Consider the following 13,645-nt stretch of genomic DNA (forward strand, 5'->3'; position numbering starts at 1 on the left):
ACCCCTACCCAGAACTAATGCTGCTTTGTGCCAACATAACCTGGTTCCTTGGTAGAGATAGTCTGAGGGCCAGACTCAGCTCTCAATTTCTGAAAGCTGCAATAGTAGTAGTAAATGCTAATCAATAATTAGCAATTAGTTGCTATCCTATTACTTGGGTATGTTACATTATGCAGATAGTGTGTGAACATTTGTAAAAAGAAAGAGACCACAAATAAAATATCATAACAATTAGACATGCAGAAGAAAGTGCTTTATTGTAGTGAAATTACATGGGAGGAAAACCCAAAAAGTCTCCTCGGTCCTGGTTCAAGGCACTGAACCATAAACTGGAGATAAGTGCTCTTAACATGTGAGTTACTACATGTGAAAACACATTACACTTCCAGTCATTTTTATTCTTGTAAAGTTAAAAGATACTGTCAAGTATTTTTGTAACTAAAATGTCCCTCATTGTAGGTTTTAAAGAGCTGTTGGAAGCTCGAGTGTGAAGTGGTTTACTTGCAGGATTTTTCTTGTTCAAGTGCTCTGTAAAACGGGGATAACAATACTTCCTTTCTCCCACCTCTGTGTGCCCTGACTATAAACTCTTCAGGGCAAGGACAGTCTCTTACAGTGTATATGTACATGCCTAATAGGTCCCTGATTTTGATTGGAGATCAAGACTGACTACATCATAATACCGATTAGTTGTTGTAAGGTTGCACTCCTAACCACCAAGGAGGGAGAGGGATTGTTTAAGAGGGCAACAATGAGTATAACTGGAAGTGATGAGATAAAAATCAAGAGAAAGGAAATTTAGCTTGAATAGTAGGAGCAACTTCGTAAGAATAAGGGTTATTAGAGAGTGAAGTAGTATCCCAAGGTAAGTGGTGGAAACATTGCTTGAGTCATTTAAAACCAGACAGAGCTCTAGAAAAGTATGTTGTGAGGCGCAATCCTGCGTTAGGAGAGGGTGGGACTGGACTAGATGATGAAACAATTATTTTCCATCTTTAATGTCTCAAATTCTGGGACTAAGGGATTGCTGACCCATTTTTTTAAATTAAACAAAATCAGCAATTCATTATGTTAGAGGGGAAAAACATATAGCAAATTACACAAAGCCTTCATACATATATAAAAGAAAAGGCAGGTGGGCTAAATTTTGGCCTTCCCAGCCCTGAAAGTGACCTCTGAAGGATAGAAACACAACACACTATCACACAACTCTCACATTTCTATTATTTTCTTTCAGTGTAATATATTATGTGCAGTATATACACTTTTTTACATTATAATGCACCACACACACCCAATGCTGAAAAAACATGATACTTTAGGCTGACACCCGGTTTCAGAAAAGCTTTATGCAGAAGAAGTGTTCACGCCAAGCTAGCTTAATCTTGGTCCTTTTAAAGTAAAATGTTTTGGACGATGTTTTGCAAGACAACTATTTGTACATTGTGTTGAGAATGGACGGTCTATTTAAACATAGGATTCCTTAGCATATTTGATCTGGTCAACCTCAAAGACTGGCTGACTGCATCGTCGTATCAGATACTCTTGTTTGTTCTTTTGATAGGACTCAGACATAGTCCTGAGACGATAAACTCGAGGGGTTACAGGTAAACTTGCACGGGAATTTATTCCAATGTCAATGGTTTCAGTTTGTATCTGAGAATCATTTACCACAAAAAGTCTGTCAGAGGGTAGATCCTTCTGATCCGTATCTGTTGTAACCTCTCTATTGCTGAGACATGGATGAAGAGGCAAAGAGTCTTGATTTGACACAGTTGCTCTCATATTCTGAACTGTTAAGGTACTGTATGAAGGGACCTTAGCAGCCAGGCAGTTTTTAGTAGCCTCTTCATACGATGGTGGTTTGCCAGGATTTTTCTGGTCCACTTCTCTAAACACCTCATCAGCTGACCTGAAACGAGATCTTGGTTGATATACCATAGATAATGGTTTGCCATTGTTGGTACAGTGTTCCTGGACTATCCTGCCTGAAAACTGATTTTCTTTCTTTGAGTCCTTCTTGAAGCTGTTTCTTTGAAAGCTCGTAGCTTTTCCAGGCTCCCAACTTTGAGTTTTTGTTAGCACTTTCTTGCGGGTTGCAAAAGAAAATGACATGGAGTGCTTTTTGATCTCTCTAATGGGTGTATCACTTTCATCAGCAGTATTGGTGGAAAAGGACTGGGGTCTGGTTACGAAGTTTCTCTTGGGACTGGAAGGAGAAACTAATGGTGAGCTGGTAAATACAGAGCAGTCAGAATTGGATAAGGAGCTATCTAAGGAACAGTTGGAGGATGTTTTGGGTAATGAGCCACTTGATAATTCTGATGGCAAGTTGGTTTTCACACTTAGGTTTAGTGGCTTTTTAGTCCTATAGTGACCTCCAGGAAACAATTCCCCTGGCAGGTGCTTTTCCAGTTCTTGACCTTGCAATCTCAGCTGTTCCTGCTGGGTGGTGAAGTTATCCTCACTTTTGGTTAGCTTCTGGTTCCTTATCTTGCCTTCAAGGCAGTCCTGCAAGGACATGTCTGGCTCAGAGAATCTCCTATCCAGTGTGCTTATGGAGTTTTTAAAAATGGTTAGTGAAGAGGCAGAAGGGGGCAGGTCCTGTGTTTTTTGGCATTGTGGGTCTCTACTGCTCAGGCTACTGGTTTTCCCTTTGGCCTTCTGGAGCTCCTTGATTTGAGAAATGCTGGAGCTGCATTCAGCCTCGGGATCAGTGCTTTCATAGGCAGAGTCATTTTGCTGAGTGGGAGATAACAGTTCTGTGGGAGAGGAAGAAATTGTCAGTACATTACATACCAAGCAAAAACTACTTGAAAATAACCATTATTGATGTGCTGATCTCCATTTATTCATAGTTTTGGTGCCAGATCCTCAGCTGATGTAAACTGACTTCACTGGAACTACAGCAACTTATACCAGTTGAGAATCTGACCCATGTAGTTCAGTCGAACACCTCAAGAGTTCTTATCTGACAAATTCACTAAATTCAGGTATATACCCAACTAACTGTAGCATAATATTTTTTAGAGGGCTAAAGGAGGAGAACAGAAGGTAAACAATTTTACGAACGGGGATAGAAGAAAACAAGTAGAAACCCCCCCCCAGCTATGAACAATCGCTATATTCTATAGCTTCCTAATGGGGCACATTTGTTTCAATTTTCATTGTTGTTTTTAGGGACAATCTTCTTAATCCATTTATATAAAAAAGGGTGGTGGGTCTCCTTAAAATCCATGGGGTCAGACTTCAGTGGGAGCTGAGGGCACTCAGCACCTTGCAGCATAGAGTCCTATCAAAGGCTATGAATATTATGAGTTTATAAACTGTATGAGCATCTGATGCTCAGCATTGGGAATGAGTCTAGCCTTGTGGATATTGTCATTTTATGTGATTTCTTTAGCATGTAGTGCATGCTCCAATAAAATAACATTGTCAGTTTGTGTCTGGCACCCAGAAAACCCCTGTACTTTCAGAAAAATTTTAATATAAACGTGCTTCGATAACTTGATAGACCAGATACCATGCATAAATATATACAGGGATGTTATTTATCCAAATCTGGAGTGGGTCCAGTACACCCAATATGTAAAATACATCAACACATCATAGTACCTGTGGAGCTGTCTGTGTGTTCCAGTGAATCATCAGCTGATGAACTGAAGAGCAGAGATATATCCTCCCCAAATACTTCAAAGTAGTTATCAATGAGGAATTCCACTAATGTCTTAACCTGTGAAAATAAAATAAAGTATTTGCGTGTGTGTTAAACTAAGCATTTGAACTGGCAGTTTCATAACTGGCACTGGTTTTGTTCTTATTTTGCAATTTAAGATCTAGGTTAACTAATTTATTCTAACCAAAGGGGTACAAAGAACATGTATAGTATATACTAATCTTTCATAATACGGTACAGTACTTTTGCTGGGTAGCTGCTACAACATTAGGTTAAGCTACTCCTTTATATAGAGTTCCACATATCAGACAGCAAGATACCTTTGAACAGAACCATGCTGAACGATGAAGGGCTTGCAGGAATGGATGGATCATGTGAAAATGTTACTCATCCTACATAATGGGCCACCTTGGAACAGGAGTCCTGGACCTATGGATATGTGGATCTGCTCAGATTTACCCAAAAAGACTTAACTCTCAGTTGAAGACTGCAACTCAAATAGTGTATATCTGTGTGTGTATATCTAGATATATAGATACACACACACACACACACACACACACAGAGTATATTTTATTGATATATATGTGTTCAGTACATTTGTATTCAGGAGCTGGAAATATGAGTAGCGTGTACTCTAGGCTAACTCATTGTTAGTACAATGTAGATGATGAGTCAAGGAGACTTGATGACCTGTTTCTGAATAGACGAGTGAAGGGTTGATCCAGAGATGGTTGGTAGTGGTGCCTCACTTAGCTTCTGAAGGCAAATAGTAATGGTAAGGGTCTGTTTAGGGAAGCGGCAGAGGGAGGAAGCCAAACTAACCTTGTCATTCATCTGTTTCTGGACTTCGAGTGGTAAGGTTTCAGCTTGCTTTGGAGTCAGCAGGTTTGGCCCAATGCAGATAGCAAGATTGCTGGAATCCATCCGGTTGACCTCAGAGGTTTTGCTGAGATGGTGAAGCACAAAGACCAAATGCTTGAGCAAGAGGAGATTTGGTCTTGGTAATTTGTCTGCAACCCTAAGAAACATGAAAAAATGCAAAATTAAGTAGGTGACAATGACCTCTTCTTTATGGGAACAAGTTTCAGTTTTGCTCCCATGCACGACATTTCCTTTAAAAAGAGGAAAATGATTTTCTTAACTGTTTTACAAAACTACCATTCAAAATTCCCCAACAGCAGCTGACTGTGTCTCTAACCATAACGTCTTGACTGACAAGCAAGCATTAGAATACTTTTAAAATAAATTAACAAACAATGTTGTTAAATGATATGCAATCTAGAAATATCACTGGAGAGGTGCAATAATATTGATCCTTAACACGTCTAAAGTCATGTTATGTAACTTTACAGTGATTTCATGTCAGCTGTTATAATTTATATTTTTCTATTTTTCTCCCCCCACAAGAATGAAAAATTTTCTTTTGTTTTCCCAGGATCAGGTTCAAACCAATGGAAGCTTTTCCATTGACTTCAATGGGCTTTGGATGAGGCCCCAGTTGACTGTCAACTGTTGATGTACAGCATTAATCACCAAAACATTGCAAGTCTGTTTGTTCATTATTCTGGAGGTCTTATGTTTTTTCAATCAATCTCACATACATTAGGATGGTATTGTTACTAAAGAAATGCTGTTCTGCACCATTTTCACTCCAAAATTAACCACTGGAGGAGTTGCACCAACTTTCTACAAATGACATGAGTGGAAATGTTTCCAGGCAGGTCACTGGATTTGGATTCTCCATATCAATGGGACTGATTGCAAAACTTACTCTTTCAATCCTTCAATTCTGTCAGGATTGCTCTGCTTCTCCATCACTGTCATCCACTCATCATAAAGTTCAGATGAGAGTAGCTTATCTGGGATATTTCGGAGGAAATCCTGCAATGAAGAGACCTTTGGTTTAGCATTTGGATAATACCATTTACCATGGAATGAACATAAAGATATTTCTTGCCTTTTGATTATTACCATGACTTTGACTCAACACAATGCTCATCAGTTTTAGCTATGTGGTACATATATACACACACACACACACAAAACCATTTATGTATGTTGTATGAATATACACAAAACAGCATGAAGTGCTTCACGAAGACAGAAAAAATATAGCTACCCCCATTTTACAGAGGGGAAAACTGAGGTTTTGAGGTGACTTGTCCAAGGTCACATAGGAATTGGAAGTCAGTGGGAGAAAAATAAAATAAGAAATGAAAAAGGTTATCAATTTTTTCTGACGCTGAAAAAGTTTAGTCTAGCTTCACTTTGGTTTTAATTTTGGTTCCAGGTTAGGATCTGTTCTAGTTACTAGTTTGCCCATTCCTGTTAGAAATTTACTCTCACAGCTAGGGATCAGGTGCATTTACCTTAAAGACCACTGCTAACAGATGCACGGGTTTGCTTTCCAAGTCAACCTTTCCTCCTGAGTTCAGTTCTTCCTTCAACTCCTTGCGTGCTTTTTCATTGGCAGCTTTTCTGAATATTCCTTCAGTGAAAGGTCCTTTTAAGTACAGTGTAGTAAGGATATCCTATAGGAAACACACATACAGGAATGGAAGAATGGTAAGGAAGGCCATATAGAGCATAATTGTGTTATTAAAGATATAAGCATGTTTAACTGGGAGCTGCACTGTTCTTAAAGTGGGATACCATCTAGTGTCAGTTTGCAACAAATTACACTTCAAGGGCTTGACTGTTCTCTCACTTTAACTTTACATCCGCTTCAGTGGAATTACTCCTGATTTCCAGCAGGAGATGAATTGGGCACTCATGTTTTCGTCCCCACTCCCATATTGAAAGTCTAGTGAAGCTCACTTTGGAAAAAAAAATCCATTGCTTGAATGTGGGCCAAGTCCAGTTCTGAGCTTATCATACCCTTGACAAGGGGCCTCGACACATGCTTCCTTTGCTGAGGAGGCATTTGTGTGAGTCAGAAGTTGTTTGCTCAAAAGCTGAGTGCTTTTGTCAGGGAACTCTGTCATGCATAATGTCTTTATCTTCTGAAATATTTTAAAGGTGAAGTGATTTCCTCAAGATCACACATGCCAATGACATGATCAAGAAGGTAACTCACTTTTCCTGACTCCCTGATCAGTGCCCTCGCCAGTGGACCACACTTCTACAGGGGCTGAACCCAACCCCCCACATCTGAATACCCTCAAACTTTGGATTTGCATCTGAACTCTGCTACTAACCCCTTTTTCTATAGTGAATCAAGCCAAGCCTCTCCACCACCCTGAACTTCACAGCTTTTCAGCTGCTGCTTTTCTACTGACTTATGATGGTCTAACCCATGCAGTTTTTTGTATAGTCCCTTAGTCTGTAATCTTCACGTGTGTAATTGAAGACAATGGGATTTGAGGGATTGGATTTTTCTAGGACAGAGGAAAATCCCCATCTTGCTTAGTAGCACTATTATTTGCACATGAATATTAATACCAAGCTCTTATACAGAGATTTTAATTGGTACAAATTTACAAACTGAGATATCATTAGCCTCATTTAACAGATGGGGAAACTGAGGCAGAGTGAAGTGACATGCCTAAGGTCATCAGCAGACCCAGAAGCAGAACTGATGTCTCTTGAATACTAGTCTAGTGCCCTACCTACTAGGAAATATTGCCCCTCATTAGACATAAGAAGTACCAAATGATTATTGCTTACCTGGATGGGTCTGGGGAGTGTGTCATCTTCACCACAGACAATTGACAGAGGCTGATCAAATAGAAAAGTCTTCAGATCAGATTCTAAGTGTCCCGAGGACTCTGATATGGTAGAGTTCCATCGCAGCGTGAAGGGCCATGCTATCACCTTCTTTCTTTTCTTATTACCATCTATTACAAGCAAAAGCAAAACAAAAATGAAAGGAAAGTCAGTGTGAGAAAACTACAGTGGATATGATCTGGTATGCTCTGTGACAGAGGAAATAATATCCACCATATACATTAAAACAAGGATGCCAAGCTAAGCGGAGCAAAGCTAAACTGAAAGACAGCTAAGCTGTTACTAAGGAAACAAGTCCTTAAACTGTAACACTCTGACCATCTCTATAAAGACAGCACCTTTCCTGTTTCTATGTCGTACTCACTGTTTCCTCTTAGCATTAGACTTACAGCAGGAATAGGCGCAGCCCAAGAACTGCTTTTGTGGTTGATTCAACAGTAGCGGATCCCCAGTTTGCAGTGTTATGAATTTTCTTTCACTACGTTATTTGACCCTGCTCAATGTCCCTATTAGTGGATTCATGGAAGTGGGGGCTCTTTCTTTTTTTCTTTCCAGCACCTTGCAAAGCATTGATTAGAAGCACATCCTTTCATAGCTTGCACCTTGTGGATACCAGTGCTCCAGGCCTCTCATAGATCACTCACTGGCCCTTTTTTCTTTAGTAGATATGGACTTTTTTCTGTTTGGGGTTGTTGCTGGCCTGCTGGATGCAAGCTATGGATATATGCCAGGGATCTCAACTCTTGCGGCAACTAGTCTGGGTTGTAGGTAGGTCCAAATGTGCACGAATTCTATGTCTATCTCCATTTCAATGCCCTCTTTTTCTGCTTCAGAAACTCAAATACAGTGACTCAGTGGGTCAACACCTGCTTTAAGACTTTAAAGTTTTGTTCTAGGCAGCCACAAGGGGGTACCCTAGAACACAGCACACATGCCTGGAGGATATCAACAACACTCCTCGCCTTCTGCTATTTGAGGTTCCTAAATCTCCCATGGTTGGACTTGAACCTGGATCTTAAACATGGTGGCATGTTGGGAACTTGAAGATTACAGTGTACTGAAGCTTATGTTTTCCCCATAAAGCATAAATGGGAGTGTTTTCTAAACAAGTTGCCTTCTTTGCAGACGTTGAATATCCCCACTCCAAAATGAAATGGAAAATTTGCTATGTGTGTTAGAGGTTAGCAGGACCTGCACCTGTGGCTCACTAAAGTCTTGATAATAAAGAGTTAAAAAGAATAACAACGTCACATAGTGTGATATTAACATACATAATATCAATTAACAATAATCTGTTTTCCTGCTTCCAGTACACTCTCTCTCTCTCTCTCTCTCTACCAACTTCAGTTTTGCAGAAATACCAGCTTTCAACACTTATATAAGAGGAAAATTTATGTTCAAAACTCACCAATCAGATGGCAAAGCCCATCTTCACTGTCACACGACACCAACAAGTGACATTTCTTGATATCACCCTAAAATAAATGTTAATCAGTTATGAAGCAGACAAAAACAACAGCCAACCACATCTGTATCTCAAAATCCCATGATATGTTTCATATACAAAATGGAAAAATATAGCATCACAGAATTAATTAAGTCTAGCAATTAAACGTAAACTCTGTATTATATAGAACTATCCAGTCCTAATGTTTATGTTGCTATTAGGAACCTAGGAGTTTCCAGAAGGGTCATACCCATGCCTCACAGTGGCTAGCACCAGATGTTTCAGAGGAAGGTGTAAGATCCTTGCAGTAGGCAGATGTGGGATAATCTGCCTTCCACATAGTGGTAGGTCTTATTCTGATCTTTAATAGTTAGAAATCTGCTTAAATCCTGAAACATTCCAAAATATTTTCATTAACTATTCTGACTGGATAGTCTTGATATCCTTAAAAATATCCAATCTCTTTTTGAAACTTGCTTAAACTAACTTTAAACATCATCATTGCTGCATATTTGTTCTTTAGATGTAATACCTAAACAAGGTCCAAATTAAACACACGACAAAGTCTGGATCCTCAGCTTGTGTAAATGAGCAAACTCCACTGACTTCAGCAGAATGATGCCGATTTACACCAGCTGAGGATCTGGCCCCAAGCTTGCCAAGGCATCACACATGAACATACAATAGGAATTGGATGGTGTTAGAGATTGTTTACCTCTGACTGGCACTCAATCAAAGTCTCCATATTGCTGGCATTTAGAGGTTTTGGCTAAGAAAGAAAACAAATACAAAACGTGAGAAACTATTCCAACATTATTTGTAAAAATTAACATTTTGTAAAGTAGATCCTTTGACTCATTAAACACACTTACAGCATTGCAGCTGCTTAACACCTTCATTAGGAATTTAGTTGATGGAACTTTAGTGATTCTGGTTCCCTTGGTTTCTTTTGTTTGCCTGTGCAGAATGAAGGGACAAAGAAATAACAATTACCCACCATAACGTTTAATCATTCTTTTGTGCCTCTGCTGCAAGCCAAAATATCATTTAAAATATATCTTGAAATAAGTCAATCTCTCTATCCTTAGCAAACTATAAAACATTATTATGAGAGTTGAAATTGTATATGTAATGCATTTAGTACAATTACCATAGATATGCCTTCCTTTAAAAAAGAGCTTTTCTCTTTCACTACATGCAAGTAGATAATAAATGCTGAAAGCTAGACCATATAACAAAACTCTAATCTGACATCAGTGCTAATTTTCAAATCTGACACTAAACTCGCTCAATCAGCTATGCACAACAGGCACAATGGCAATGGGTGACCACCTCTCCCAGCACGCAATTTCTGCAGTCTAAATTTGTAGTATTACACTAACTTTAATATTCACTGGGTACCTTCATTTCATAGGCAGAACAGGGCTTACCAGAGGATAGTATCCAGCCAGAGTTCTTTTACCTCGAGTGAACTATAGAGAAAAGGAGGAACAGCATGACTCTCTCTGCTGATACTAATCCTCTGCAGAGACAGAAGGAGACTAAACAGTTCTGCCCCCACGTGTGCTGCATTATAAACGGAGAATAGGGGAAGGTGGAAATTCACAAACTGAGACAGGAAGAAGCATCATGGGGCAGGACAAGATTCTGTGACCAACACTTCAAAGTTCTAGCTTCCTCTTTCCTTTTAGGGCAGCTGCAGTGCTTTTATTTTTTTTAAACCTTGTAGCTGTTATGGATGGAAAAGACGAGTCATCCGGCAGGTAAAGGTTCCGTGTAACGTCACTGTCACCAGGTAGGATGTGTGAAAAGGATGATGCAATGTAGACAGGTTAAAATTAATTTTTAAAGGGCAATTTGCACTGTTTAACACCCCCATGTGAGTAGAATGCCATAGCTTTCACAATTAAAAATACACCATCTGTTTAAATGTGACCCTACATTTAGGTTTGTCAAACTTTTCATGACACCTTAGATCAATCGACATGTTTCTATGCATTATTTTTTACAAACTATAATAGAAACTGTTTTTAAACAAGTGCAACAGCAACTTTTGCAGCACTGGGCTAGTTTCTGAAAAATCTAAAAAAATGAAATTGACTAGAGAGTGACAATGAGTTTTTCATTGTCCCAGTTGAGTGCAGTTCAAAAGATAAATACACTGCACATAAAGTGAAAGGTGTGTTACCGAAATATTGGGTTTGCCTAGCTGAGAGCCAAATAACAGCCTGACAGGGATAAGGAAAAATGCTTTATTTTGCAGAAAAAGGAGAGCCTGTACATTGGTACAAAAGACTTTGTTTTACACAAATTTTACAAATCTTTTATACACATTCAGACAAAGACCTTTGCGTGTTAATACTTGATTTGTAAGTGTAAAATGTTATTTTTTTTATTATTTGGGTAGTACTGACTGGTTTGGAGCAGGATCTTTCTGCTTTGAGGCAGAGGAAAAGAGAGAGTGCAAAAATTTAGGCTACTGTGTTTATGAGCAGTAGTTACCCCCACCACTCGCCGCTTTTAATTTATTAAGGGGAATTTATTAAGGTGAATCTGAATTTTAAAGGCTTTTCCATTTTAATAATCTAAGTTATTAGTAGCAGTGGTAAGTAAATCTGTTTATTAAAAGTAAAACCAGTTTGTCTAGCTAATGAAAAGGGATTTGAATAAAACTGATGAAAAGTCAAAAACTTGCAGTAAGAGCTCACTGTGCCCTTTCTTAACAACAGCTTCTTGTAAGAAATAAATCTGAGTCTGACACTGACTTCTTTTGTGGCCTTGGAGAAGTCACTTCTCTGCCTCAGATTATCTGCAAAATGGGGTTAGAGTAAGAGACTCATAGGATTGAAAGGGACCTCGAGAGGTCATCTAGTCCAGTTCCCTGTACTCATGGCAGGACTAAGTATTATCTAGATAGTCCCTGACAGGTGGTAACAATGCTCAGGTATATTGCTAGAGATGTTGTGCAGATTCAGTAATGTTTGCAAAATAAAGATGAAAGCTGCTACATAGGTGTGAAATATTATAAAGAAAGTAAAGGTTTAAATTTATTCCAGACAGGAAGAGAGAGGGGCCATTTTTCTCTCTTACTCATCAAAGGTGCATACATCCATTTCAGTGTTTTGTTTTGTTTTTTACAAATATTAGAATAGTGTACTGAACACATAATCTGAACTTTCCTTTTCTTTAACTAGTAACTGGGCCAGGATCAAGGGTTCTCAAACTGGGAGTTATTAAGTGGGGGTCGCGAGCTGTCAGTCTCCACTCCCAGACCCCGCTTCATCCACCAGCATTTTAATAGTGTTAAATATAAAAAAAAAGTGTGTTTTTAATTTATGGGGGATCAAACTCAGAGGCTTGCTGTGTGAAAGAGGTCACCAGCGCAAAAGTTTAAGAACAACTGCCGTAGATTGTAATCTGATTAATAGGTATTTTAGACTTTGCTTTACCTCTAATGCAAATTCCATACTACTTGGTGCAGCACCTCGTATTTTCACTGGTTTATCACAGCAGTCCTGCAAGCTGTTCTGCATGGGTGGACCCTTTTCATGCATGGAATTGTGCTGAAGTCAATGGGGCTTCATGTCAGGGTAGGGATCTGCTCACAGAGAATAGGTTGCAAGATCAGGGTCCATCTTTGTCCAGTACCTGACCTCTTGGAGTCCTGATACTGACTGGGGCCTTTGGGTGCTACCATAGAAACAATAATAGCAATTAAGCCGTGCAAAACAATTGCAAGGGAGGTAACTGCTGTTCATGTTATAAACAACAAAAGTGAATCACAGAGAGATTAAGATACTGGCTCAAGGTCACTTAAGGTATGTCTACATTGCAAAAAGAAAAGACCTGTGACAGTGAGTCTCACAGCCCAGGTCAACTGACTGAGGCTCACACTATACTGCTAAAAATGGTAGTTTAGGTATCCGAGTTCAGGCTGAGACTCATAGACTTTAAGGCCAGAAGGGGCCATCGTGATCATCTCATCTGACCTCCTGCACATTGCAGGCCACAGAACCTCACCCACTCACTCCTGTAACAGATCCCTAACCTCTGGCTGAGTCACTGAAGTCTTCAGACCCTGGTTTAAAGACTTCAAGTTACAGAGAATTCACCATTTACACTAGATTAAACCTGCAGGTGACCCATGCCTCATGCTACAGAGAAAGTCGAAAAACGCACAGGGTCCCTGCCAATCTGACCCAGGGGAAAAATTCCTTCCCGACCCCAAATATGGTGATCAGTTAGACCCTGAACATGTGGTCAAGACCCACCAGCCAGACACCTGGGAAAGAATGCTCTATAGTAATTCAGAGTTACTTTGTAGTAATTCTAGTGCCCCATCACCAGCTATTGAAGATATTTGCTGCTAGCAGTCACGGATCAGCTACATGCCATTGTAGGCAGTCCCACCATACCATCCCCTCCATAAACTTATTAAGCTCAGTCCTGAAGCCAGTTAGGTTGTTTGCCCCCACTGCTCCTCTGCTGTTCCAGATCTTCATTCCTTTGATGGTTAAAAACCTTCATCTAATCTCAAGCCTAAACTTGTTGATGGCCAGTTTATATCCATTTGTTCTTGTGTTCACACTGGTGCTTAACTTAACTCATCTGCTTCCCTGGTATTTATCCTTCTGATGTATTTATAGAGAGCAATCATATCTCTCCTCAGCCTTCTTTTGGAGAACCTCCCTCTCGCTGGCTTTCAGAGCCCAGGGTCCAGCGCAAGCCCAAATGTCTGCACTGCTATTTTTAGTCATGTAGTGTGAGCTCCATGTGCCTGAGTTGGTTGACCT

The 13,645-nt window shown here is 39.6% G+C and overlaps 1 protein-coding gene across 1 annotated transcript; it reads right to left on the reverse strand.

The window, feature by feature from the left end:
* Nucleotides 1–247: 247 nt before the first annotated feature.
* Nucleotides 248–10,393, reverse strand: TAGAP (T cell activation RhoGTPase activating protein). The gene is made up of 10 exons (XM_030556674.1): nt 10,283–10,393; nt 9,725–9,809; nt 9,568–9,621; nt 8,814–8,880; nt 7,346–7,515; nt 6,049–6,210; nt 5,451–5,560; nt 4,502–4,697; nt 3,616–3,733; nt 248–2,762 (listed from the first exon to the last, which is right to left on the reverse strand). The coding sequence occupies exons 2-10, from the start codon at nt 9,749–9,751 to the stop codon at nt 1,468–1,470; spliced, it is 2,199 nt and encodes a 732-aa protein (XP_030412534.1). The 5' UTR covers nt 9,752–9,809; nt 10,283–10,393; the 3' UTR covers nt 248–1,467.
* Between the last annotated feature and the right edge of the window lie 3,252 nt (nt 10,394–13,645).

This window comes from Gopherus evgoodei, chromosome 3 (assembly GCF_007399415.2).
Source record: "Gopherus evgoodei ecotype Sinaloan lineage chromosome 3, rGopEvg1_v1.p, whole genome shotgun sequence".
NCBI classification, from domain to species: domain Eukaryota; kingdom Metazoa; phylum Chordata; order Testudines; family Testudinidae; genus Gopherus; species Gopherus evgoodei.

Excerpts from the sequence above, each read along its gene's own strand:
- TAGAP (XM_030556674.1), bottom strand. The coding sequence starts at position 9,751 with ATGAAGGTGTTAAGCAGCTGCAATGCT. Across the intron at positions 6,211-7,345 it reads CACTCCCCAGACCCATCCAG|GATATCCTTACTACACTGTA; the intron begins GTAAGCAATAAT and ends TGTTTCCTATAG. Across the intron at positions 2,763-3,615 it reads ACACACAGACAGCTCCACAG|AACTGTTATCTCCCACTCAG; the intron begins GTACTATGATGT and ends CCTCTCCCACAG.